The sequence below is a fragment of the Carcharhinus amblyrhynchos genome, chromosome 27 (genome assembly GCF_965287045.1).
Source record: "Carcharhinus amblyrhynchos chromosome 27, sCarAmb.v2.hapA, whole genome shotgun sequence".
NCBI lineage: Eukaryota > Metazoa > Chordata > Chondrichthyes > Carcharhiniformes > Carcharhinidae > Carcharhinus > Carcharhinus amblyrhynchos.
In genome coordinates this window covers 10,381,050-10,408,660 of record NC_137350.1, presented here as the reverse complement: position 1 = coordinate 10,408,660, position 27,611 = coordinate 10,381,050, and the positions used below count along the sequence as shown (strand labels likewise).

At 46.1% G+C, this 27,611-nt stretch overlaps 1 protein-coding gene across 2 annotated transcripts in view; it reads left to right on the top strand.

Annotated features, from left to right (window-relative positions):
- The window catches only part of LOC145359080 (rho GTPase-activating protein 27-like), a 205,005-nt gene extending 177,701 nt beyond the window's left edge, over positions 1–27,304 (top strand). For both annotated transcript variants that reach the window (XM_080213464.1, XM_080213463.1), the window contains 10 exons: positions 3,093–3,180; positions 3,939–4,043; positions 5,919–6,017; positions 9,231–9,327; positions 12,275–12,403; positions 16,063–16,161; positions 18,410–18,487; positions 20,913–21,047; positions 23,907–24,012; positions 25,517–27,304. In XM_080213464.1, the coding sequence (XP_080069590.1) occupies positions 3,093–3,180; positions 3,939–4,043; positions 5,919–6,017; positions 9,231–9,327; positions 12,275–12,403; positions 16,063–16,161; positions 18,410–18,487; positions 20,913–21,047; positions 23,907–24,012; positions 25,517–25,715 (1,135 nt within the window). In that variant the 3' untranslated portion in view covers positions 25,716–27,304. The remainder of the gene's footprint in view (positions 1–3,092; positions 3,181–3,938; positions 4,044–5,918; positions 6,018–9,230; positions 9,328–12,274; positions 12,404–16,062; positions 16,162–18,409; positions 18,488–20,912; positions 21,048–23,906; positions 24,013–25,516) is intronic.
- Positions 27,305–27,611: the final 307 nt, after the last annotated feature.

The window sequence follows — 27,611 nt, the reverse complement described above, 5'->3', positions numbered from 1 at the left end:
ATTAACACATTCCAACTCTCAAGTTTATCAGTGTTGCGTTATAACTACAATGAAATTACTGTGAAAATCCCCTTGTTGCCACACTCCAGCACCTGTTCGGAATCATTGAGGGAGAATTTAGCTTGGCCAATGCACCCAACCAGCAAGTCTTTCAGACTGTGAGAGAAAACCCACACATACATGGGGACAACATGCGAACTCCACACAGTGACCCAAGCCAGGAATCGAACCCAGATCCCTGGCGCTGAGTTTTGGTGAACCAGTCAATTGCACTAAGTTACAGTCACCTGAAAGGTTGATTTTTTTTTCCAATTTTGCGAAAGCTTTAGCACACACGGGCAAATTCTCCAGGGACCCATCCTTTCCCATTGTACACTCATCGCCTCAAAGGTGAGGATAACCCTAAACATCCTTCTCCAGGAAGGAGCAGGGAATTGGAATTCCAGTAAAACGTTGCAATGCAAAACCAGCAACTGGTGCAGGCTGAGCTAAAACATCAATCATATAACAGTCATAGATGAAAGGTTCGCTGCCAAGCTCTCAAGTCGGTATGTCTGTAGGTAGGGGGCAGGAGTTGAGGGAAATTCCTTTCTTAGCTCTGTGTTGATGTTTTCCCTTGGGAGTGGGCCTGGCATCCAGAAATATTTCCTGCTCCTGTTTCCTGTTCCAGGAGGGACGTAACATCAAAACAAAGAAAGTTGCAAACATAGACGTCGTAGGCCATTCGGCCCTTCATACAATCATGGCTGATCCTCTACCTCAATGCCTGACTCCTACACACTCTACATCCGCCTTTATAGTCTAGAAATCTATTCCTTCTGAATTGTATTCAGAAACTTGACTTCCAGAGCCTTTTGAGGTAGAGAATTCTACAGATTCGCCACCCTCTGAGTGAAGAGGTTCCTCCTCAGTCCAAAACGGCCTATCCCTGGGACTGTGACTCCTTGTTCAGCCACAGGAAACAACATCCCTGCGTCCAGTCTCTCCAGCCCTGTCAGACTTTTATGCATTTTGGTTAGATCCCCTCTCGTTCTTCTAAATTCCCGTGAATGCAGGCCCAGCCCACCCAATCTTTCCTCACGTGACATCTCTAATTTCCTGTTTAATGCCATTCCCCGGCTTATCACTACAGTTCGGAGGCCGGTCGGTAACTCCCACTAATGCCTTCCGCCTCTTGTTGCTTCTTTGCTCCACCCAGACTGATTCCACAGATTTTCTGAGCCAACATCCTCTCTCACTGTTGTACTGATCCCATCTTTAATTAACAATGCTCATTTTCCTTGTCCTTTCTAAGCATTGAGTACTGTTGGATAGTCGGTTCCTAGCCTTGGCCCTCCTTTGGCTACGTCTCTGTAAATATAATCATATTGTACCCATTTATATCAATTTGTGCTGTTAGTTCGTCTACTTTGTTGTGAATTCTGCAGGCATTCAGATACACTAGCTTTAGACTTGTCTTTTTAACATTTTTACAGTTTTTTTGTGCTCTAGCCCTATTTGCTGCTGTCCCTTGTCTCCTCAGCCTCCCACTTTTGCTTTCTACTTTTCTGTCTTTCATTTCTTTCTTCTATTGCCTTTCCCCACTCAGCTTTCCATCCCCCTGTCACTCTAGTTTAAACCCTCCCCAACAGCACAAGCAAATACCTGCAAATCATCCAACTTGTACACAGCCCATCTTCCCCAGAATCAGTCTCAGTGTCTCAGCAAAACAAATCTCTCTCCCTCCTACACCATCTCTCCAGCCACACATTCATCCGGTTTGTTCTCCTATTCCTGCACTCGCTAGCACTGGAACTAATCTTGAGATTAATACCGTTTGAGATCCCGCTTTTTAACTGCTTTCTTAGCTCCCTATATTGTGCTTTCAGGACCTCATCCCTCTTCTTACCTACATCATTGGTACTGATATGGACCACAGCCTCAGGTTGTTCGCCCTCCTGCTTCAGGATCGCCTGCTCAGTGACCCTTGACCTTGGCAACATACCATCCCCAGCTGCAGCCACGGAAATACCTATCTGTTCCTCTTACAATCGAATCTCCTATCACAATGGCTGTCCCACTCTTTCTCTCTCTCGCTCTCTGCGTGGACCTAGCTGTCGCTGCGTTCCCCGGAAAAACCATCTTCCCCAACAGTCTTCAAAACCTGCTAGAGAGGGAGATGGACCCAGGGGACTTTGGCAGTGCTTGCCTAGGGTTTTACTGGGTCTGGCAGTCAATCACTGCTTTTCTGCCTGTGCACTCTGACTGCGGTGTGGCCACCTCCATTGTAAGTGCTATCCATGGTGATCTCATCCTTCCACACGCTCCATAGAGACTCCAGTTGCAGATCCAACTCCCAAATGCTGATTTTGAGTAGCTGCAGCTGGAGACACGTCCTGCACACATGGTCACAGGACATGTTCCTGACTTCCCACATCGCACAAGAGGAGCATTCCACACAGCTGGACTGCCCTGCCATGTCTTGCCCTTCAAATACTCCCTTGACTTTTACTTCCTGTAGTTTAGGGTTTATTAAGGGCAGCCCAGCCTTGTGGAATGCTCCTCTTGTGCGATGTGGGAAGTCAGGGAAATTCTGGGGAAAGGTGACCGAACTCACTCGGTGACCGAACTCACTCAGGGGAGGGGCAGCACAGTGGTTAGCACTGCTGCCTCACAGCGCCGGGGATCTGTGTTCAATCCTTGGCTTGGGTCACTGTCTGTGTGGAATTTGCATGTTCTCCTTATGTCTGCGCTTCCTCCAGGAGCTCTGGTTTCCTCCCACAGTCCGAAAGACATTTTGGTTAGGTGCATTGGCCACGCTAAATTCTCCCTCAGTGTACCTGCCCAGGTGCCGGAATGTGGCAACTAGGGGATTTTCACAGTAACTTCATTGCATCGTTAATGTAAGCCTATTTGTGACAACAATAAATAAACTTTGCAGTCCCAAACCAGCACTCCCCTGAATTCATAACATTCATAATATACGGGTCAAAGGAAATCTCACCTCAAGGGTCTTGTGTGTTCACCTGCTCCTGGTCAGAATTGTACTTTGGATTTCTACTGTGCGCTCAGACATATCACCGCGCTATATTGATCTTTATATTTTATTACAGGAAAAACTGGGCATCTTCGTGGACTGTGCTGCAAGGTGGAATTCTGACGTTTTACAAAGATCCAAAGAATCAGTCTGCAGGCAGCTTGGTAACAAATCAGGGATATTCCTGAACAGTAATCTTTGCTGGGGATAGTAGCGAGGAGGTGGGAATGGGTTCTCCAGCCTTGTCCACGTGGGCCTAATCCCATTATGGCTGGAGACCCTTGCGAAAGGGGCCACAATGTGATATGTGACGGGAAGATCATGGCAGAACTCTCCAGCCTCCCAGCAGTGTGTTTCTTGGTGGCGTGCTGTCTGCTGGCAGCGGGATTCTCTGATCCCATTGCTGTCAATGGGATTTCCCATTGTCATCCATTGCGGATCCCAGGGGAAGGGGTGCGCTGTCAGTGGGACTAGAGAATCCCACCGGCGTGAATGGCCAGAGAAATCCCCCTCCCCTCCCCTCCTCATTTTGAGATTCTCCCGGCCCCAGACCTTGTGTGGGCGGGGAGGGAGGGTGGGGGGTGGGGGGAGAGGAGGCATTTGATGTTAAAATGATGAGGGTAACATCCTTTCCCTCTGAGGCCTAAACCCTGTTTAGTTTCAGGCTTTCAACCCCACCTACTCCCCCCACACCACCGCCCCCCCCCCGCCCCCCCAACACACCAACGTCACTCCACCCCCCTCCACCCCCTCCCGCCTTCCCAACCCAAGTAAGATAGAACCATGCTAAAATTCACATCCTCTCTCAGAAATGCAATGCACCATCCAGCAGAGAGGTTAATTCCATCGCAGAGAAACAGTTGATAGGACGGCAGAAGATGGAAGTTCAGCCTTTTTCTTATCCAATGTTTTCTTTGCCTAGAAACAAGCAACTGGCCAATTCACACCTGAATATACGGTCGAACTGAAGGGAGCAAATATCGGCTGGGCAACAAAGGACAAGTCCAGCAAAAAGAATGTGTTGGAGGTGAGGGAGGTGCACTTTTCATTTAATGAGGGGTGGGGGGGAAGAAATGATCCTCAGTTTTCTCTGAATCATTTGCCCAACAAATAGGTAAATGAAAAGGAAGAGATTGAAATGGATTTTTCTTTTTGTCTGTCAACCTGGAGGCAAACTACTTTGTCTAACACTGCCAACCTTTATCCACTTTTCAGACTATGTCTAACACGTCATGGGTTCAGTTCTTGGGTATACTTCTAAAATTTCACCCTCAGTGGAAGAATTAACTAGTTTCAATCCAATCTCTCTTCCAAAATAAAAAAAGACAGTAACTTCATATCCTTCAGTCTAAGCTCAAATGGTCTCTCTCGCTCCTGACTCCCTTTTAGATAGTTACACGGGTATGATAGGAAGAGAAGGATATGGGCCAAATGTGGGCAATTGGGATTAGCTTTGGGGTTTCAAAAAAAAAAGGATGGCATGCACAAGTTGGGCCGAAGGGCCTGTTTCATGCTGTAAACCTTTATGACTCTATGACTCAGTGAAGGTCTGATGAAGTTTGAAAATCTGTTTGCTTGGGTTGAATTTTGCATCCCCTCCCCTGCCTGATGTGAGGTGGGGCAAGGTGGCGGGTGTAAAGTTGGGCATCATATCAATGGTGCTATGCCTAGTCCATGGGTATTGGCCCACCTTGCTGGCAATCAGCAGAATAGGCAGACTTTACCAATTTTTTTTGACCAAGTGTCATCCCAGGTGGAAAAAGCAAAGGATAGCGCTCCCCCCACCCCTCCGAACCCAACAATGGAAATTTCCTCCCCCACCACACAACCACAGAATTCCCCCAACCCCCACCATGGCTATTCTGCATTTGGGGGAATTTCCATCCCCAAAAATGGGAATGGAAACTGCCCCCCCGCCCCCCATGGCTGACCGTCTCAGACACCGAAATGTGTGTCAAATTCTTTCCTGGATAAATTGGGTGGTCTCAAACTCCCTGCCAGTCTCCATTAAAAGGAAAGCAGGTTAGCGATGTGGCTGCAACACTTTGACATTGCCTTTGGTCTCTCTGGGTGCTTTGCCTGAAGGGATTGTAGGATAAGTGAGTCCACTCTCATATTTCTTTATTCTGGTCTCCCCTGGACATGAAATGCAAAATCTTGACATATATCGGAACCAAGATACCTCCTGCAGAAATATAAATAGAACCAGCTGATTAATTTAAGCCACGTGCTTGAAGGATGAAAGACATGATTGCCCCAGTTTTCTGTACCATGGCTTCTTTCCCTATTTGGAAGGTTCTAGAAACAGCTTTCATGGATACCCAGTGTCTAAAGTAGCTGACCACTCTGTGTGTGTGTGTGTGTGTGTGTGTGTGTGTGTGTATGTGTGTGAGGATGGTTTTCTGACTGTTCAGTTCGGCGGGGAATGATTTACAGCTGAACCCAATGATAGATGGGTGGCGCAGTGGTTGGCATTCCTGCCTCACAGCAGCAGGGACCCAGGTTTGATTCCGACCTTGGTCAAACTTGGTGTGGAGTTTGCACATTCTCCCTGTGTCTGCGTGGGTTTCCTCCGGTGCCCTGGTTTTCTACTCCAAAGGTGTGCAGATTAGGTGCATTGGCCATGCTGAAATTGATCTGAGTGTCTGGGGGGCTGGCAGAGTAATTGTGTGGGGTTATGGAAATAGGGCATCAGTGGGATTTAAGGGCTGTATAAACTCGATAGCCTCCTTCTCTACTGTAGGGATTCTGAGAGAATTTCCAGTGATCATGTGTGGGAACCCCCATGAGTTTTCCCCTTCTGTATCAGTGTGTTCAACCCAAAGTGATGCCTGTATTGTCTCCAGACTGGTTTCCGGCTTCATACACTCAGGATAGTAACAGTGTCTATGTTTGTTTTCAGTTGAAAACTCGAAGAGGCTCGGAGTATCTCATACAGTACGATACAGAGTCTGTCATTGGGGATTGGTACAAGATGATCAATGAGAGTATCCATCATCAGGTATGTGACTAAAACTGAAGCAAGATATATATCTAATGGATGGCTGCAGAAGGAAGGGGGCAGAATTAAGCCACACGGTGGGAATATTCACCAGAAGTACCATTTGTCTCGAAATCAAAGGAAAATATCCTTTTAAACTCTTCCACAGCTCCACTAAAAACTTTTGCCGCAATCAGGCGAGATTTTCTGGGCGTTCCTGTTGACAGGATTCTCCGGCCTTGCTGACAGCAACCCCCTCGCCGTAGGAACCTTGGTGGCAAAGGGTGCGATGAATGGGAAACTTCATTGGCAGTTCCAGTCCTGCTGCCAGCTAGTCAATGGCAAGCCATCTCTGCCACGGCAAAACATGCCACGTGGGGGGTGGGCACAGACGAAATACCACCTGATGTGCATTGACTTGTTCAGAAATATATTTCGTCTCTTTCCCTCCTGGGGCCCTGCCAGTTAAGGCCCCCCTCCTTCCTCTCAACTGCTATACGATGCAGGCTAGAGGAAGGGTGCTTGTGTATTTTGACACTTTCTTGATGGATGGTTGGTCTTGGGACTAATCCCCAAAGACTCTCTTTGCATTCTCAATGCAAAGTCCCCGGTGATTGACCTCTTAAAGGGGAAGCAAGTCTTTCCTGTCTACCTTATCTAGGGTCGTCATAATTTAGCCTCTGCTTTTCTAAGGTAAGCAACCCTCGCACGTCCAATCTCTCCTCGTAACTGCAATTTTCAAGCCCTGGCAACATTCTTGTAAATCTCCCCTGCACTCCTTCCAGAGCAATTATGTCCTTCCTGTAATGTTGGGACTTGAACTGTACACACAATTCCAGCTGTGGCCTAATCAGCATTTTATACAGTTTCATTATTACATTCCTGCTTTTATATTTAATACCTCGTCCGATAAAGTAAACCCATATGCCACCTTGCCCACCTGTCCTGCCACATTCAGGGGCATATGGGCATGCACTCCAGAGTCTCTCACTTCCTCAAACCCTCTCGACATCTTCCTGTTTATTAAACACTCCTTTGCTTTGTTTGCCCTTCCCAACCACTTTTCCGGATTGAATTCCATTTGCTATTTCTCTGCCCACTCAGTCAAACCATTGATAATTCCTGAAGCTGACAGCTCTCCTCTTCATTATCAACTACACGGCCAAGTGTTGTGTCATCTGCAAATTTCCCAATCGTGCCACCCACATTTAAGTCTAAATCATTAACATATGCAACAAACCAAATTTTTGGGGGCGGCACGATGGCACAGATATGAGCACTTCTGCCTGGATTCAGTTCTGGCTTCAGGCCACTGTCAGTGTGGAGGTTGCACTTTCTTGTCGTGTGTGCGTGGGTCTCCTTCACGTGCTCCAGTTTCTTCCCACACTTCAAAGATGTGCAGATTAGGTTGATTGACCATGCTAGATTGACCCTAGCATCAGGGGGATTAGTAGGGTAAATGTGTGGGGTTACGGGAATAGGGCCTGGGTGGGATTGTGGTTGGTACAGACTCAATGGGCTGAATGGCCTCCTTCTGTACTGTAAGGGTTCTATGATTCTATGAAACAGCAAGGATCCCAAACTAAGCCCTGTGGAACACTACTGGAAACTGTCTTTCATTCACAAAAACATCCATTGACTATTGCCCTTCGTTTCCTGTCACTGAGCCAGTTTTGGATCCAATGCGACCCTTCCTCCATCTTTCATGAAATCTCACTTTTCTGACCAGTCAGCCATGTGGAACCTGTCAAGTGCCTTACTGAAACCCATGCAGATAATATGCACTGCACTACGCTCATCAACGCTCCTTGTTACTGCCTCAAGTTAGTAAGACACAATCTTCCCATAACAAATCATGCTGACTATCCCTGATGCCCTACTAAGTGACAGCTGATCCTGTCTCTCAGAATTGTTTCCAATAATATACCTACCATCGAAGTCACACTGACAAGCTAATAATTTTCAGGCCTATCCTTCTCACCATTTATAAATAATGGTACAATGTTTGCAGACCTCCAGTACTCTGAGATCTCATCTATATCTGGTACAGATTGAGAAATGATCCTCAGAGCATCTACTTCCCCCGTGTCTTTCTTCAACAGTTTTGTACACAATCCATCTGGTCCTGGTGGTTTATCCACCTTCAAGAATGTCAGTCTCTCCAGTACTTCACTATGCTTGTTGCATCTAATATTTCACACTCCGCCCTATAACTAAACTTATGCATCATCCCTCTCAGTGAAGAGAGGCAAAGTACATATTGAGAACCCTACGCCATTATCTGAAATAACCCACAAGTTACATGTACATCTCTGATAAACCCAAATTTTTCTTTAGTTATTCTCTTGCTCTTAATGTATTGGTTAAACAGCAGAGGGTTTTCTTTGATTTTAACGTGACAACAGTTTTTCATATCCTCTCTTTACTTTCCTAATATCCATTTTTACTTCACCCCTGTGCTTTCTATCAAGCCTTCAGTGACCGTGGTAAACTTTCTTTTTCTGCTTTATTTTGGCCTGTGTGCATCAGAATAACCTGGGGGCTCTAGATTTGTCTGTATCACCCTCTTTCTTTATGGGGACGTGCTTACACTGTGCTTGTAGAGCGTCTCCCTTGAGTGTCTCCTACTGCTTTCACTCAGTTTTCCTTTCTGTATCCAATCTATTCTCGCCAGCTTTGCAAAATTTGTCTCTCCCCCCCCCCCCCCCCAGCACTCTTTTTGAATTTTACTCCTGTTCTAGCTTTGTCCTTTTCCATAATTATACTAAATCTAACTATATTATGGCCACTATCTCCAACATAATCTCCCGTTGGTACTTCATTCACTTGTACACCTTCGGATCCCAAGGCTAGATCTAGAATTGCACTCTGTAATGTGTCTAATATTTCACATTCCTCTTTAACTAAAATGTCTGCATCATCCCTTGCCTTAGTGAAATCAGTCAAAGTAGACAAAGAACAACTTCCCAGCTGCAGGAATGTTGTCAGTTTTATTTGTTACCACTTATTTGTCTATTACCATGTACATGGCAAGCATCTAGCGGTTTGTAGAATGCTGCAGGTGGTTTGTAGAATGCAACAATGGATGCAACTGCGGCAGAACATGTCCTTATCCGACATCCTCCCGGTTACAATTTTCCGTGACGTCCTGCGGTGGCTGAATGAAGCTACTCCATAATTATTCACAAGGAGTGGCAATGACTCAATGATTTTCTCTTCTGATTTCTATTAAAGTCGGACACAATCAGCGCAGATGAAGTTGATGCTGTTTCAGACTTAGCTGGGCCTGAGAAGTCTAACTCCAAAGACAGGGATGAGAAGAAAAATCGCAGTAAGTCTCTGGAGTTTGTAGAGTTTTATTCGTTTACCAATAGCCATGGTGGAACGGCAGACCAATTCCCGATTCTCATATCACAGAATTAAACTGAATAGCCTCAAAACCAGCTTCCAGTCCCGCGCGTGGCTGGATCCCTATCCCTTTGCCCTCCACTATTTCCTCGCAATGTTGGGAAGATTGCTTCACCCTGTCAGTGCCGATGAAAATCGGCAGCTGTTTTGGGAATGGAGTACACTCTGCTTCTCTCCTGGGAATTTGACAGTCTGAAGTGTGGCAAGTGCATATCTACTCTTGACTTGTCCATTTTTTTTCACGATGTGCCACCAATTCCCATTCCCAATAATTTTCTCAAGGGGGCATAACATTTCCACTTCTATGATTTATTTAAAAAATTATTTCTTCATGGGGTGAGTGTCAGTGGCAAGACCAGCATTCATTGCCCATTCCAAACTGCTCTAGAGAAGGTGGTGGTGAACCACCTACTTGAACTTCCTAAAAATTAATTCATGGGATGTGGGCATCACTGGCTGGGCCAATATTTAATGCCCGTCCCTTGAACTGAGTAGCTTGCTCAGCCATTTCAGAAGGCATTTAAGAGTCAACCACATTGCTGTGGCTTTGGAGTCACATGAAGCGCAAACACAGTAAGGATGGCAGATTTCCCTCTCTAAGTGATGTTAGTGAACCACATGGGTTTTTACAAAATTGACAATGGTTATCATTAAACTTTTAATTCCAGATTCTTATTGAATTCAAATTTCACCTTCTGCCATGGTGGGATTCGAACCCAGGTCCCTCTCTGGATTATTCATCCAGTAACATACCACTGCACCACCTCCTCTCCTGCTGTAGTCTATGAGATGCATGCACCCTTAATGGCATTGTTAGGGAGGAAGTTCCAGGATCTTGATCCAACAAGTTCCAGTCATGAGTCATTTAGAGATTGTCACATCACAGGGTCAGCCTGGATGAAGAAGACCCTTCAGACCATTTGTTCTCAGCTCCCCACAATGCTAATCCTTCCATCTTTTCACATTGTCCAGGATCTACCCGTCCCAGCTGCTATTCTTATCCAAAACTTTCTAAAACGCTCTCCTTTCTGAATCATGAATGTTATGGTGGAATTAAAAGGGATGGACACAAAATGGTTACCTGGGAAGGGACATTAAGAGGCACTGGTTTTAGGCACAGACAGTTGCACAAAAGGTTAAAACCTGCGGTATCTGAATTGCTACAGGAAGCTGGTCAGAGCTTGAGGCACTCTAGATAAGAACAGACCCAGAACAATGAGTCTGATGACAAGGTCAGCCACAGATAGGGACATAAATGTAACAAGATCAGCCACTGAATGTATAGATCGAAACCAGTCATTGATAGTGGACATAACTGCATAAATGTATCCATCCTATGAACAATGATAGTTAACTGTCCATGTCTGTACCTGCCTGCTTGTAACTTTGTGTTAGCTGTCGATGTCCATATCTGTCTATACGATTTGTAACAATGTGTTAACATCCAATGTCCATACTGCCTATTGTCTAAAAGGTATAAAAATGATTAACTACCATTATGTAGATGAGAAGGTAGCTGCCAAGTACTGTGGAGTGCCAGTGCTTTCTCCCAAAGCTTTGTCTGAAATAAAACTGTATTGAAACCACCAAGTCTGACTCCAAAGTGGTAAATTTCCCACAACAATGAGGTTTGGAGTTTAAATCTAGAGGGTTGCGCACAAACTCGAGGTGACACTGCAATGCAGTACTGAGGGAATGCTGCACTGTCAACAGCACCATGTTTTGTATGAGATGTGAAAAGCAAGTCCCTGTCTTCCTTCTCAGATCGATATCCCAGGTCAATGGGGTGGCACGGTGGCACAGTGGTTAGTACTGCTGCCTCATAGTGCCAGGGGCCTGAGCTCACTTCCTAGCTCGGGTCACTGTCTGTGCAGACTCTGCACATTCTCCCTGTGTCTCCGTGGGTTTCCTCTGGGTGCTCTGGTTTCCTCCCACAATCTGAAAGATGTGCAGGGTAGGTGCATTGGCCATGCTAAATTCTCCCTCAGTGTACCCGAACAGGTGCCGGAGTGTGGTGACTAGGGGATTTTCACAGTAACTTCACTGCAGTGTTAATGTAAGCCTACTTGTGACAATAATAAATAAGCTTAAAACTTTAAATATTTGATGGAGAGCAAGGCAGTTCTGGCCAATGCTTATTCCTCTAGCAACCTTACTAAAAACAAATGACCTGATCAATGTTTGTGGGATCTTTCTCTGTGTATTTTGACTGTCATTTTTCCCTAGTTTGCAACAGGAACTGCACTTTAAAAATATCTCATTCCCACGGAATTCCTGGACCAAACTTTAAATACTGGAAATTTGGAACAGAAGCAGTGGTTTAATGAGGAGCGAGCGTTCCCTTTGTGCGTGTGGCCTGTATATCTCAGTGTACAATCCTATTGCACCGCTGTGCACACCTATTATTTCCCAGTGTACAAGGCCTCTGCAGTACTTCTCAGTGACTGACTGGCTGTGCATGCACAGAGCTGACTGGAAGAACTGGCCAGGGTGGGGCGCTATAACTGGAGGGCAGAGATTTAAGTATTAATAAAAGCCCTCAAGGGAAGAGATGACTGAGACCAAATGGTGTAAAATCAATGTAGATTCAATAATGACTTTGAAAATACTGGAGGGAGAAAATTTGCAGCGATAGTTCCTTAAAGGAGCTGACATAGGCATGATGGACCAAATGGCCTCCTATGTTGTATGCTTTAGTGAATAAAATGCAGGCCTGCACATCCACCTTGAAGCATTATGTTAATGGCCCGCTCCTTGATGTTGCAAAGATGAGTGCAGTTCTCTGCCCTTGATACTGTGCAATGCTTGGAACCCTACCGTACTAGAGGTGATGTCAGCATTAACTCTTCCTTTTCCTCTCTTTACTTCAGGTGTTCCCAGGAATCCCGTGACCAACACTACTGAAAGCGCAGACCACAAGAAAGCAAAGTCCAAATTAAAAAAATTCCTCCTCCGGAGACCGACCCTGCAGAGTGTGAGGGAAAAGGGTTATATCCAAGGTAAGGGAGGCAGCGTGAGACAGCACTGTGGCAATTGAAGGGCACTGGGCATTCCACAGACCACAAATCCCTGACGGCCATCTTGTTTTAGGCAGAGCGCTAAGAAAAGCAGCAAGTTAATTTGAGACTTCAAAACTGGCGTAATCATTGACCACCAAACTGCCATTTTTTGCCCCCAGCCTTATTGACTTGTCTTCACTCTGTCACCACATTGCTGTGTGAGGGGATAGGCATTTGTTTTCTGGACAGGAAAAGCCCAAAACCAATCAGATGGCAAGGTTTCACAGTCCTGCCTGAACACTAATTAACCACTGTGCTGTAGTGAGTTAGCGACCAACATTTGATATCCTGTCACAAAGAGGTGAACAGAAAACGTCAGAATATGCACAGTCGTAAGAACTGCAGAAAGCAAAACGAGTAAATGTTTATAAATGTTTGGCATACCTCATAGTCTCCCAGTAAATCTATCGCTTTTTGTTATAAGTTCCAACATGTCTTTGTCCACCTCATAACGTCACAGGAATTAAAAACATAACAGGAGAACAGCGGGCCCATCATAACTGTTCCATCAAGGTCTGTGTTCCCATGGAAACACTAGAAAAGGGAGCAAAGCATACTGGGGAAGATATCTTTTGGTACTGGAAATATCAAATGGCAGTCATGGAAACATAAGAGCGGAAGAAGTGGTAGCTGGAGTAGGCCGTTTGGCCCCTTCACATCTTTTGGACACTATGGGGCAATTTTATCATGGCAAATCCACCTAACGTGCACATCTTTGGGTTGTGGTGAGAACCAGGGGAAACCCATGCAGACACAAGGAGAATGTGCAAGGTCATGGCTGATCGTCTATATCAACGCCACCTCCTTCCATTATCCCCACGTCCCTTAATTCCCTTCATACCCGAAATCTCATCCACCTCTGTCCTGAATATACTCAGTGACACAGCCCTCTGGGGTAGAGAATTCCAAACACAATCCTTGGATCTTCATCTCAGTCCCAGTTGCTGACTCACCCCCGTGTTAAACAACACCACACGCAAGCTCTTGCCTCAGGCACCTTGGCAAGCATCCTCCTCGTTTTGAGGGATTGCTGGAGAGACAGTGGGAATTGCTGACATTGGCAGAGTTTTTTTTGGGTGAATTTTATAGGGGGACACATTCCTCACCACCCATCCCTAACACCCGAGACCCACCCTACCCCAGTTTAAAAGTGGGTTAGCACTAAATTTGGCTGCCTTGCAGCAATAATGGGGTTACGGCGGCTTAATGAGGTAAGAGTGGGACTTCTGCCCCTCGAGGACAGGAGGTCCCACCTCAAAATCTGCGAGCCATTCTGATTGGGCAGGAACTCTGTAGCTGAATCAAGCAATGGCTGTTGGGATGACACAGTAAGAAGCCTCACGACACCACGTTAAAGTCCAACAGATTTATTTGGCAGCAAAAGCCACAAGCTTTCGGAGCGCTGGCTGCCCCTTCATCAGGGGATGACACACTGTCCCCAGAAAGGAACAGGGATAGTGGACTTTGTTGGGCATTTTCATCAGGGAGGGAATTGGAGAGCCCAGCAAAAGGATGGGGGTGGCAGGAGGCACACAGAGGGGTACCAGTGGGCATAGAGGAACCCCCTCCCCCATCCACCCCAGTTCCTTCACTCCTTTACACCAGCGGTGAAACATGTTCCAGCCCTCCCCTCCTCCAATCAGAGGCTCCCTCTCTCCCAAACTTGCTCCTCCTCTAGAGACAGTAACTGTGATTGGAGGAGCAGCGAGGGCGGTAGATTTGAGGTCCGGACAGAGCACGGTTGAGAGATGTAAATGAAAACACAAGTGGACAGATTGGAATTATCCTGTCCCGCCTGCCACAGGAATCATAGCGGGTGGGGGGAAGTGGGGGTGGGGTCCATTGACTTCGGGTAGGGTTTTCCAATTTTAGGCCGAGTGCGGCTGGAAAATCCCAGTCATAGACTTTGGCGCACCAGGCACAACTTCAAAATTTGCTGATGAATAAACAAAGAACAGCACAGGAAACAGGCCCTTCGGCCCTACAAACCCGTGCCGCCCATTTTAACACACTCAGTGAGTGCCTTATTCAAGTCTTGTGTCGCTTGTCAACGTTTTTGTCTACCTCTAGTAGAACTCCACAATAAGAGGGGTGGAAATTTAGGGAATTGTATGTATGCCACATTAAGGGAGATCCAATTAATGTGGAAGTGTTGTGGACTATGAGAAGGATGGAGTAGAACTTCAAAACGACATAGAAAAGTTGATAAATGGAGAGACTATGACTGTGGTTGCCCACTTTTGAGCTGTTAGATCCTTTCAAAATCTACCCTCATTTAGTACGGTGCCACACAGCCCGCTGTAGAGTATCCTCAATGTGAAGATGGGACTTTGTCTTCACAAGGCTGTACTGTGGTCAACCTGAACAGTCCTATCATAGTCAGATACACCTGTAGTAGGCAGACTGATGGGCCTGAGGTCAGGTATGCTTTTCGTTGGTTGCCTCACCACCTCCTGCAGACCCAGTCTCGCAGTTATGCCCTTTAGAACCCAGCCAGCTTGGTCACTCCTCGTGATGAGCATTGAAATTCCCCCACCCAGAGTACATTCTGTCACCCTCAGTGTTGGTAAGGAGGACTCCGCAAGCTCGACCAGGCTGGTTTTGCCATTGTCTTTCCTGGTGCCTTGATGCTGGTGGTCCTTCTGGCTTCATTCCTTCTGAACTTAGTAGCAACTTGGTACAAGTGACTGGCTAGTTGGGCTATTTCAGAGGGCAGTTAAGTTTCACCTGGAGGCCAGACCAGGTAAGGATGGCAGATTTCCTTCTTGGAAGGACATTACAACAATTGTTTCCATTTTTTGGCGTTCTTATTCTGTTAATTGAATTTAATTTAAGATTTGAGAGATTTGAACCTGTGTTTACCTGAACCTCTGGATTCCTAATGCACTGTAAGAAGTCTCAACACCAGGTTAAAGTCCAACTAGTTTATTAGCTAGTAATCCCACAAGCTTTTGGAAACGCCGTTCCTTCGTCAGGTGTGTGGAAGGTTCTCTACATCATTCCTGATGCACTGACATTACGTCACCGTCTCCCCTCACATTAGTGTCTAGACGCTGTTGGTTTCTGTCTTATATTAGTGCATGCACGTACGGTAGCATACAGCCCCCCCTCTATGTTAATACAATCAGTGTGTTGCTATGTTTGTATTATGAATGTTAATGTAATCAGATATACCAGCTGGAATATTTTGCCCATTCACACCCCACTGCTGCTGCAAGCGATGATGAACAGTTTGTGCTCAGGGAAATCTACGTCGGGACAAGTGAATCCCACCGGTGTGACTGACCAGAACATTCTGACCTTTGCTTTGAATTTAAATTAACTTTGCAAGTACTGTACATTCTTTATATTAAGGTAACTGTAGTGTCATTTGAATAAATCAGCCTTATTAATGTGATTTGGCACATGTGCATGTAACTGTATACACTTTGTGAAATAATGTACCATGGGTACTGTGTAGAGTTTCCAGCACACTCTCTGGCCCTGCCTTAATCACTCAGATCATTCACTTCTCCAGTTTCCATGGCGTTAGCCCAGTAAGGCCGTCAGAGATTGTTTAATGGTCAGAGGCTCAGCAATGTTCAATTTGTGTTTTGCAGATCAAGTATTTGGCTGCAGTTTGGAGGATCTGTGCCGGCGGGAGAACACCACAGTGCCTCAGTTTGTCATGAAGTGCATTCAGGCTGTGGAGAAACGAGGTAATGTCACCTACCAGTGTGAGGCATGTGTCTCAGCCATTACTCCTGATTGCTGTCAGTGGGACAGCGCTGGGTGATAATGGGTGGTTTGGTGGCACAGTTATCAGCATTGCTGCCTCACAGCGCCAGGGATCTGTGTTCAATTCTGGCTTTGGGTGACTGTGTGGAGTCTGCACATTCTCCCCATGTCTGAGTGGGTTTCCTCCAGGTGCTCCAGTTTCCACCCACAGTCTAAAGATGTGCAGTTCAGGTGGGTTGGCCACACTAAATTGAAAATTAAACAGGCCCCTTAGGGCCTGATTTTACCATTTTCATTCTGTGCGCGGAATCTGGTCACCTCCCCTTAGCACTTTGCCTGAAAAAAAAATCGTGGGTCCCATTTGCGCTGTGGGTGGGATTTAGCACGCCCGAGACGGTCGGAACCCTGAACTGTGCATGCGCAGTTAGAAAAACAATTGGAAAAATGCGCCCATGTCAGATTGCTCCCGGGAGCAAAAAGCAGGTGCGATGGCCCCACAGACATCGCTGTCCTTCTCATCCACCCCCCTCACTACTACCAGACCGATCATGATCCCCTGCCACCCGCGCCCCCCCCCCCCCCCCCCCCCCCCACACACACACACACACACACACACACACACACACACACACACACACACACAGTGAGTGATCGGGCCTCCCTCCGTCCATCAGAGAATGATCAGGCCTCACTCCTCCATCCCCAGCGCCCGATTCAGGCTTTTATTCAGCAGGTCCATTTCGGCGCGGTTCTGGGTTGGCGAACGTGGTGGTAAAGGGGGAAATGCTGATAAAGTTGGGCGGGCAGTTCATTAATTCAGTTTAAATGCATGTAAATCACCATTGCGCCCGTTTCGGGCACTAATTGAATCGCAGCCATTCCTGGGTCTCGGTGAAGTGGCCATCTGCGCAGGCGCGGGTCGCGTTAATGGCCTCACACCCGACTTTACCACGTTTTCGAGTCTGAAAACGGGCGCGATGCAATGGTAAAATAGGGCTCTTGGTGTCCCAAGATGTGTAGTTTAGGAGGATTAGTGAGGTAAATGTGTGCGGTTATTGGGGAAGGGTGGAGGGGACACCCTGGATTGGGTGCTGTTTTGGAGAGTCAGTGCAGACTCGATGGGTCGAATGGCCTTTTTCTGCACTGTAGGGATTTTATAGATTCTTCAGCTCCACGAGTCCATTTTGCATGTTGGTCTCACAGAATAATAATCACTCACAAGAAAAAAAATCTCATCTTTCTCTTCCAGTGGCAAGCTTTTTGCTGTCTTCCACTCTCAAAATCTTTTCTAACTCTCCAGCTTGTTCTAAGTGACTCTCTCTCTTTCTATCTCTATCTGCTTGTCTTGCATTCTTTCCATCTCCAAACGAATCTCTTTGTGTCAGCTCAGTACCAGTTCTCATTCTTCCCCCCCCCCTTCTTTCTGTGAGTCCCTCCTTCCTGTTGCCCACACTCTCCTCTGCGTCTTACCCACACTATCCACAGCTGCGGAGCTGATTTCACTGCTATTCGAATGCAACAGCAGAGGAACCTGAAGCACTTGGCTGGGGGGAAGGGATCAGAGAGGCGGGAAAAGCTAGCGTTGCCGCTTTGGGCTGGTTGATCGGATGGGGCTGTGACCAAAGCAATGATGTCATACCAGGAACCTAGTGAAAGAGATCAAGGAAGTGAGCCTTTGAAAGGAAGTGCTGGGCCAGATATTGATTTAGGAATGATTGTGTCAGTATAGAGTAGGAAACTCAGGGGGGCAGACAGGAAAATAGAAACTACGTTCAATCCAGTCAAATGATGAAGCAGGCTTAAAGGGCCAAATGGCCTACTCCTGCTTTGATGTTCTATGTTATACCCAGAGAGTGATTGGAAGGTGAAACTTGGTGCCACAAGAATAAATCGATTGATGTATTTAAGGTTTCTGCTAAATAAACACAAGAGGGAGGAGGGAAGAGAGGGTGCGTTGAGGGATAGGTTGAGATGAAGGTGGCTGGGAGGAGCCTCTGGGAACATAGATACCAGCAGAGACTAATTGGACTGAATGGCCTGTTTATGTGCTGTACAATCTATGTGATTAGTGCAGTTTATATTTCTGGCGCCTATTTTGAATTTGGTATTGAACAGGATATTGTCATTCTTTGGTATACTTTTGTAAGCCCTGCTGGCCTATTGTCACCAGGATTCTCTGAAAGCTAACATATAAAGACTTCTCAATGACCTCCTTGTTTCTCCTGTTAGGTTTGGACATTGATGGCTTGTACCGTGTGAGTGGCAATCTGGCGATCATACAGAAACTGCGTTTCAAAGTTAATCATGGTGAGAGTCCATCGTGTATTGAAGAGATTGTTCAAAACTATATCAACATCTTGTCGTTATATTACCACCTTTAACAGAGTGAAAACTCCCCCTGCTTCCCAGGACTTTTTTAGTTTATTTATTGGTGTTACAAGTAGGCTTACGTTAACACTGCAATGAAGTTACTGTGGAAAACTCCCAATCGCCACACTGAGGGAGAATTTAGCATGGTCAATGCACCTAACCAGCAGGTCTTCCAGAATGTGGGAGGAAACTGGAGCACCCAGGCAGAACCCACTCAGACACGGGGAGATCGTGCAGACTCCACTCACTAGACAGTGTTCCAAGCCAGGAATCGAACCCGGGTCCCTGGCGCTGTGAGGCAGCAGTGTTAACCACTGTGCTGCCCCAGGCCCAATTTGATAGCACAAGATGGCATTAGGAAGGGCGAGCAAAAGCTTGAGCTGATTGTTAATGTTTAAGGAGCTTCAAGAAGAAAGAAGAGGCTTTTGAAATGGAATTCTAGAGCTGATGGAGCTGAAACAACTCAATAAGGCCTGGCCATCAGTAATAAAATGAAGGAATCAAGCATGCATAAGAGGCCAGAATTGAAGGAACACAGAGTTGTATTGCTGGAGAATGTTGCAGATAGGCAGAGGCATGGCTGGTATTTAGAGATGAGTATTGTAAATTTGAGGAATTGCGGTGTGAATGTCAACGTAAGTCCGAGACCACAGAGGTGATGGGGGAGCAGGACTTGGTATACACTACGGTACAGGCAGCAACATTTTTCTGTTTCAGTATCTGGCTCGCCCTCATTCCAGGGTAATTGTTGAACAGAAGTGACCTCCCTTTTCAAAACATACTTTCAAATCGTTATTTTAGCTTCGAGTTGTGCTGGGTAGGACACGGAAGACTGACATTCACAGTCAAGTGAGGTCTTGTTGTGCTTGAATTTTGATTCCTGTTACATTTCTAAACGAGGCAACCTGGCAAAGTTTGATACATCCAAGCAACGCAGTGGGATGTTATGCTGCCGTTCAGCCCATTTGATTCATGGGTTGAGCTAAAATACTTCCAAATTTGATAGCACTGCCCACCGGGCCTTGGATAAGAGTCCACGAGAAATAATTTTAACAATTCGTTTTATGTGAAGCTTGCATTGTATGGCGCAAACATTATTATTGAAAGCAAGCTTGGACGCCAGAAAGCAGGTGATGTAACGGTTCTGGACAGAATTCACAGAATCCCTACAGTACAGTACACCATTTTAAAGGACTTCTGAGATTTTTAAATGTTTGTTCATGGAATGTGGGCGTCCCCAGCTAGGCCAGCATTTGCTGCCCTTCCCTAATTTGCCCCTGAGAAAGTGGTGGTGAGCTGCCTTGAACCGCAGCATGTCCTACCCTAAGTATGTATGCATGACTCAATTTTATTCCAATTTTCTGCACATCCGGCAGGACTGCTGGCTAGCACTGGAATATTAGTCTGTCACCCCAGGTGGTCATTGAATACAGGAGTTGGGAGATCTTGTTAAAGTTGTACAAGACATTGGGCAGCACTTGGAATACTGTGTGCAATTCTGGTCACCCTATTACAGAAAGGATATTATTAAACTAGAAAGAGTGCAGAAAAGATTTACTAGGATGCTACCGGGACTTGATGGATTGAGTTATAAGGAGAGGCTGAACAGACTGGGACTGTTTTTTTTTCCTGGAGCATAGGAGGGGTGACCTTATAGAGGTTTATATAATAATGAGGGGCATAGACAAGATAGATGGTCAATATCTTTTCCCAAAGTTATGGGAATCTAAAACTAGAGGGCTTAGGTTTAAGGTGAGAGGGGAGAGATACAAAAGTGTGCAGAGGGGCAATTTTTTTCACACAGAGGGTGGTGGGCGTCAAACTTTGGCAAGATGGTTGGAAGGCTACCATCTGGGGCATCCCTGCTGAGTCCAGCCTTCTCCTCATCCCACATCCACACGTTCCAGTGTTGTGTTACCCGATAACAATTGAGAATGAAAACACAATAGAGGACGCAGTAGAAGCAGATACAATAGCAACGTTTAAGAGGCATCTCAACAGATCAATGAATAGGCCAGGAATAGAGGGATATGGACTGCATAAAGCCAAAAGGCCTTGGTTTAGGAAGGTGCCATGTGTCGGTGCAGGCTTGGCGGGTAGTGGGACCTGTTCCTGTGCTGCACTGTTCTTTGTTCAATATGGCACGATTGCTGAGATCAACCAGCTTAGCAATTACTCAGCACCATGCGGGATATGACCATAGCGACACCCCAGGTGGCCTGCGTACCCTGAGTAAACAGCAACAAATGAGTGTTCAGAGAGCTAACTGATAAGGTTGAGAGGATTGAGCCTTTATGTTAGTGGTGGCTCAATTGAAGCTGAACTTGTTCATTCTTTCCTTCTCCCTTTCCCCTCTGCGCAGATGAAAATGTGAACCTGGAGGAAGGCCCATGGGATGATGTCCACGTGATCACCGGGGCCCTGAAACTCTTCTTCCGGGAGCTGCCTGAGCCATTGTTTCCATTCAGCCATTTTGAGAACTTCATCGCCGCAATAAGTAAGCGAAATGTTTATATTCAGGGTAACACTATCCTTTATGATGCCCCAGTTGCTGTTTCTACGATCTGCTGATGGATTATTTATATTGGCCAATAACTGTGATATCGCCCACAACTAATTAATGGTTCTAAGTATTTTTTATATATATATTTGTAAAACTGATTGGTGCCAAAGTTGGGAGAAAGGTTCCAGAATCTTATTCAAAAGAACCATCTAATTGTAACTATATCATGACAGTTGACATTTAGTTGGAAAGCCTGAGAAAACATTGACACGAGAAGCATGATTTGTGGATAAAAAAAAGTATTATGCTGCACAAGATTTTTAGTAATACATACATTTTACACTCAAAACACAAAATGGCTGGTTTCCATGGAGCTATTTGTGGACTGGAGAACCATTAATCCCTACAGTACTGAAAGAGGCCTCTTGGCCCGACAGGTCTGCACCGACACTCCTAAAGAGCAACCTGCCCAGGCCCTCCCCTCCAACCTACCCCCCTAACTCCACGTATGGCCAATCAATCTAATCTGCCTATCTTTGGACTGTGGGAGGAAACCGAAGCACCCAAAGGAAACCCACACAGAGAACATGCAGACTCCGCACAGACAATGACCCAAGCCGGGAATCGAACCCGGGTTCACTTGCACTCTGAGACAGTGGTGTTAGCCACTGTGCCACCATCGAGACTGAGAGGGATAAAATATTAAAGGTCAACGGGAACCTATTGATTCTAAATAACGACAAAGCACTTTACACCATGAAAGTGGTTTGAATAATTACAGTAATACTTCCTTATACTTGTGCTCCAACCTCCTTACAGTAAAAGCTAACATCCTCGCTACTGAAATCCACATGAACACCAATACTGACACCTCTTTTATTTAAATATTCTGCTTTCCTATGCTTTCTGCCAAATGGGGTAATTTCACATTTATCACATTATTCTCTAGCTGCATGTTGTTGGGTGGTACCTTGCACCCACGGTCTTTGGGCATGAGATCACCACCGAGGGTTCAAGATCTGTCAAAGCCCAGAAATCTCGCCGGCAAGATCCACGATTTCCAATTTTCGCCACTCCCTCGCCAGTGATGTAATCAGGTTCATGCTTACAATGGGCCTGGATAGTTGGTGGTTTGTCTTTGACTGGTGAGGATGCAATGGGCCAAGGGTCCTTTTACTTAGAATCCCTACAGGGCAGGAGGAGATCATTTAGTCCATCAAAGCTGCATCGATAACAATCTCACCTAGGCCCTATCCCCGTAACCCCATGTATTTACCTATTAATTCCCCTGACCCTAAGAGGCAATTTCACATGGCCAGTCAGCCTAACAAATCTTCTTTTAAAAAAAGCTTTAACTTATTATTGAAAAGGATAGGGTTAAAAACATAACCAGCAGCCTATATCAATAGACCACAATCCAATAAAACATTGCAAGAAGGTTTGCATTGTCATGGAGGTAGGAGAGGAAAAGAAAATGCACGATGTTGTTGATCTGCATGGCATTGTATGAACTTTGGAGCAGAGATGGAGGCCATTCAGCCTCACTGGCCTGGTCTCCAAGTGCCTGTACTTTTCCCAGCATGCTTTTCAGCTCAAACAGAAAATACTAGGCACGTCAGGCCGTATCCGCGGAGCGAGAAACGGAGTTAACGACTGGGAATTTCTAGCTGGCCCTGAGAACCGAATTTCCCACCCGAGGTCAATAGACCTGTAAGCGGTTCCGTCAAATTTTCCAGCCCCCCCCCCCATGACGATTCCTGCAGCTGGTGGGACCGGCAAACCTACCCCAACATTTGGTGCCGATGACCTTCTGCGTGTCCCGTTGTGTAAAATAAACTAATCCCATCCGCTCGCTGGGCTGAGTTTTACTGGGGTGGGGAAGAGGTGTTATACTGACTACGCCTGCTCTCCTCCTTCCACCCCCACCCTCCATCCCTCATTAATTATTATGTAAATGGTGGATGGGCTGCCTATTTTGATGCCCACCTGCCCACTGTTTTATGGGTCGGGGGTGGACACGAAGACAGTGGGCCAGGCACCTGTCTTGTTGCATGAAACACTCTCGTCTGTCTCTGGGAGGGGGCATAAAGCCCAGCTTCTTATGTTCCTTTGGTGGTAGCCACCTATAAACTGGGTTGAAAGTGGCAGGTGGTCCTGTTTTACAGCCTTGTGACATGTACGTCAGAAAACTCTGACTGCGCCCGCGGCTGGGATTCTCCGGTCCCGCTGCAGTGAATGAAGTTTTGGCTGAGTGCCAAATTCCCAGTTCTCACTGGCAGTGGGGTGAACAGAATCACAGAATGCCGCCCATTTTGTGCCCACTGTTTAAATATACGCACGATCATTTGAATTTATGTTATGCGTTTGCAGGGCCTGGAAGTAAGTCATCAATCGTGGAATTCTTACAGTACAGAAGGAGGCCATTTGGCCCATCTGCACTGACAATAATCCCACCCAGGCCCTATCCCCGTAACCCCACATACTTATCCCACTAATCCCTCTAACCTACGCACCCAGGGGCACTAAGGGGCAATTTAGCATGGCCAACCAACCTAACCTGTACATCTTTGGAGTGTGGGAGGAAACCGGAGTACCCATGGGAAACCCACACAGACATGGGGAGAATGTGCAAACTCCACACAGACAGTGACCCAAGGCAGGAATCAAATCCTGGGTCCCTGGAGCTTGAGGCAGTGGTGCTAACCACTGTATGACCGAACCGTCTATCAACCCTAAGTGGTCGTGGCAACAGGAAACGTAACTCTGGCAAATATGGAGACAAAGTCTATTTGTTATCAAGAACTGGATTGCGTGTCCTGCCTCCGTTTACAAACGTTTCTTTTTTGTTAACAGAAATGGGAGATCCTGGTCAACGGTTGACATATATTCAAGATTTAATCCATTCACTCCCTACGGCCAACCATGATACCATGCAAGTTCTCTTCAAACATCTGTGCAAGTGAGTACCTGTCTTCATTCTGGATAAAACGCATTGTGTGAAAGCCCAAAAAACAACCAGAGTCGTGTTACACTGTTTACAGGTTTCTGTTACTCAAGGTTTTTGTGTCCTTTATTTGTCTTTGCTGGTGTAGCAGTTTAACATAACTGCAACTGTGACAGATGTCTCCAGAAAATGGACCCTTGCAAGACACTGTGGGCAATATTTACAGCAGAAAGGCTTTATTTGGACTGACAAACTCAAAGTAGTCATAGAGTCATAGAGGTTTATATCAGGGAAACAGGCCCTTCGGCCCAACTTGTCCATGCTGCCCTTTTTTTTAAACCCCTAAACTAATCCCAATTGTCCGCATTTGGCCCATATCCCTCTGTACCCATCGTACCCATGTAATTATCTAAATGCTTTTTTAAAAAATAAAATTGTACCCGCCTCTACTACTACCTCTGCTTGTTCCAGACACTCACCACCCTCTGTGTGAAAGAATTGCCCCTCTGGACACTTTTGTATCTTTCCCCTCTCACCTTAAACCTATGATCTCTAGTTTTAGATTCCCCTACCTTCGGGAAAAGATATTGACCTTGTCTATGTCCCTCATTATTTTATAGACCTCTATAAGGTCACCCCTCAGCCTCCTACGCTCCAGAGAAAAAAAGTCCCAGTCTATTCAGCCTCTCCTTATAACTCAATCCATCAAGTCCTTGTGGCATCCTAGTAAATCTTCTCTGCACTCTTTCTAGTTTAATAATATCCTTTCTATAATAGGGTGACCAGAATTGTACACAGTATTCCAAGTGTGGCCCAATGTCTTGTACAACTTCAACAAGATCTTCCAACTCCAGTATTCAATGTTCTGACTGATGAAACCAAGCATTGGATTCGTGAACAGCTCCATGAGGACTAGCCAAGGGGCACAATAGTTTATTGAAGCGGTTATTCTTGGGGCTGGTTCATGGTGAATCTAAGCACCACCCCCCCTCCACTCTTTCCCCCTATTTTGTCCCTCCTTTTCTTACCTTTTCTTCCTCCTTTCTTTCTCCTTTTTCCCCTTTTTCTCAATTTTATCTCTCTATCATCCATCTCCCACCCCTTCCTCCCACATCTTTATCTGTCACAGTTTACCCTCTGATTTCAGCTTCTCTGCTGTTTGGCCATTCACATCCTTTTATTCTCTCTATGGACTGCCATTAGCAGCCTTTCCCCTTGTTTTTGTGGCTCTGTCACATCTTTTATTCCCTCACACTACAGTACAAATATCTCCCACTTTCTGTGGCTTGTAGCTTTGACAAAGGATCATCTGGACTCGAAACGTCAGCTGTTTTCTCTCCTTACAGATGCTGCCAGACCTGCTGAGATTTTCCAGCGTTTTCTCTTTTGGTTTCAGATTCCAGCATCTGCAATAATTTGCTTTTCTTAAGCACAATTTATAAGTTGCAATCAAATGATAAAGACATTAAGGGAAACGTAGCTTTCAGAAATTATAATGATCTCTTTTGCTCTGTTCCAGTGTGATAGATGATCGCAACCCGAACCGGATGAGTTCCCAAAGTATGGCGATTGTGTTTGGCCCCACCCTGCTGAAACCTGAGACGGAGATAGGGAACATCGCGGTCCACATGGTCTACCAGAACCAGATTGTAGAGTTCATCCTTAACCAGTACCAGCACCTTTTCAACGAAAGCCGGGAGTTGGCGGTTCACAGATGAGCAACGGAGTGGGGCAGTGCAGCCCCACACAGTGACTGGCTTGTATGTGTGTATGTGTGTGTGTGTGCGCACGAGTGCTTACATAGACTAATAAGGAGCTAGAGGTGTCTGCACGCAATGGACCTACCCAAACACGGTCTTATGTAAAAAAAAAAAGAGGGAACGCTGTTCTTCAGAACATGGTCTGACTTCAAGACAATCAGAGATGAAGCATGATTCAAAGTGGGTCTTTGTGGACAGTATATAGGTCTCTGAGGCTCTGTATGAACAAGCCTCTTCTTCTACTGGACAATTCCGTTTTGCCTCCATGCCTGTGTTTTTTGTTTAAGTATCCGGAAGTCCTTGAATCTAGATCCAGGAAAAGATACCATGCTTATTTCAACTTCCTCCTGGAAGTAATCTTTGCAGGATATATCTGACTGCAGCTTTCACTCTGCGGTTCCTGGAGGACCTTTGGACTTTTGCCCACCAGGAGTATTTTGCGATGGATCAGACACTGCACTTTAAAGTGTGCTTCTCTCTCTGTCATTTGAAGCTATTTTTCTCATGAGATCTGACACCAGTAACAGGAGCAGGATCCAGCCACCAACACCCCCTCCCCCCTTCCATCCCACCCCAAAGCATTGCCTTTTCATGTTTTGCTGTTTCTATTTATTGATATCGTATTTAATTTTTAAGAGAGAAGCATTGAAATGGGGAAAGCACTGTGGGTTATTAGGACACGTGGGCAGCTGAAGCCTGTGGGAGAAAGGAGTGGCGGAAATGATTTTCCTGGACTGGTGAGTCAGATAGACAAGCAAGCAAAGGATTGCACTGTTCAAAGTGACCTTCGATCTTGCAGAAGGATGATGGTGCAGTTTACTCCAGCACTTCAAACCAAACCAAATAAACTATTTCATTCAAAGAATATTTCTAGCCAAGGGTACAAATATTCAATTGGGAGTTGGCGCTGTGAAGTGGGAGGCTAGAGGGGTTAGAACAGAGACTGAGAGTTATAAATCATAGACTCCCTACAGTGCAGAAGGACGCCATTTGGCCCATCGAGTCTGCACCGACCACAATCCCACCCTAGTCCTACCCCCACAACCCCATGCGTTTACCCAAGCTAGTCCCCCTGATGCTAAGGGGTAATTTAGTATCACCGTCCACCTAACTTGCATGTCTTTGGGAGGAAACCAGAGCACTGGGAGGAAACCCACGCAGACACGGGGAGATTGTGCAAACTGCGCACAGACAGTGACCCAAGCTGAGAATTGAACCCAGCTCCCTGGTGCTGTGAGGCAGCCGTGCTGACCACTGTGCCGCCATGCCGAATGGTTGACCTATTTTCTGCCCTGTTCATCAGTTAATTCTTGATATGGGAATTTCCATGGACGTCACCCCCCCATACTGGCGGGAAACCCACGAGAAGGGTTGCACTGCCGGCGGGACTGGAGAATCCCGCTGGTGTGAGTGGCCGGCACATTCCAGCCTTTATTTTCTCCAAACTAGATAAAGGGCCCCAAGATAAGAGCAAAATCTTGTGGATGCTGGAATCTGAAACAAAAACAGAAGATGTTGGAAAATCTGATCGGACCTGACAGCATCTGAGGAGAGAAAACAGAATCAATGTTTCGAGTCTGGATGAGCTCTGACAAATGGTCATCCAGGCTAGTAACGCTGGCTCTATTCTCTCTCCACAGGTGCTGTCAGACCTGCTGAGATTTTTCATCATTTTTGGTTAGATAAAGGGCCCATTTTCTGGAAGTGTAAGAGAATGAGATAAAGTGGCTGTGGTCAGATGATGCCAAATTTGGATTTTAAAGTTACATGTTGTCGGAAGTGGAAGAATGAGGAGTTAAAAAGTTAAGGAATTCGAGCTTTCCGATCTTCCTAAATTCATAATCTCGGTGGGAG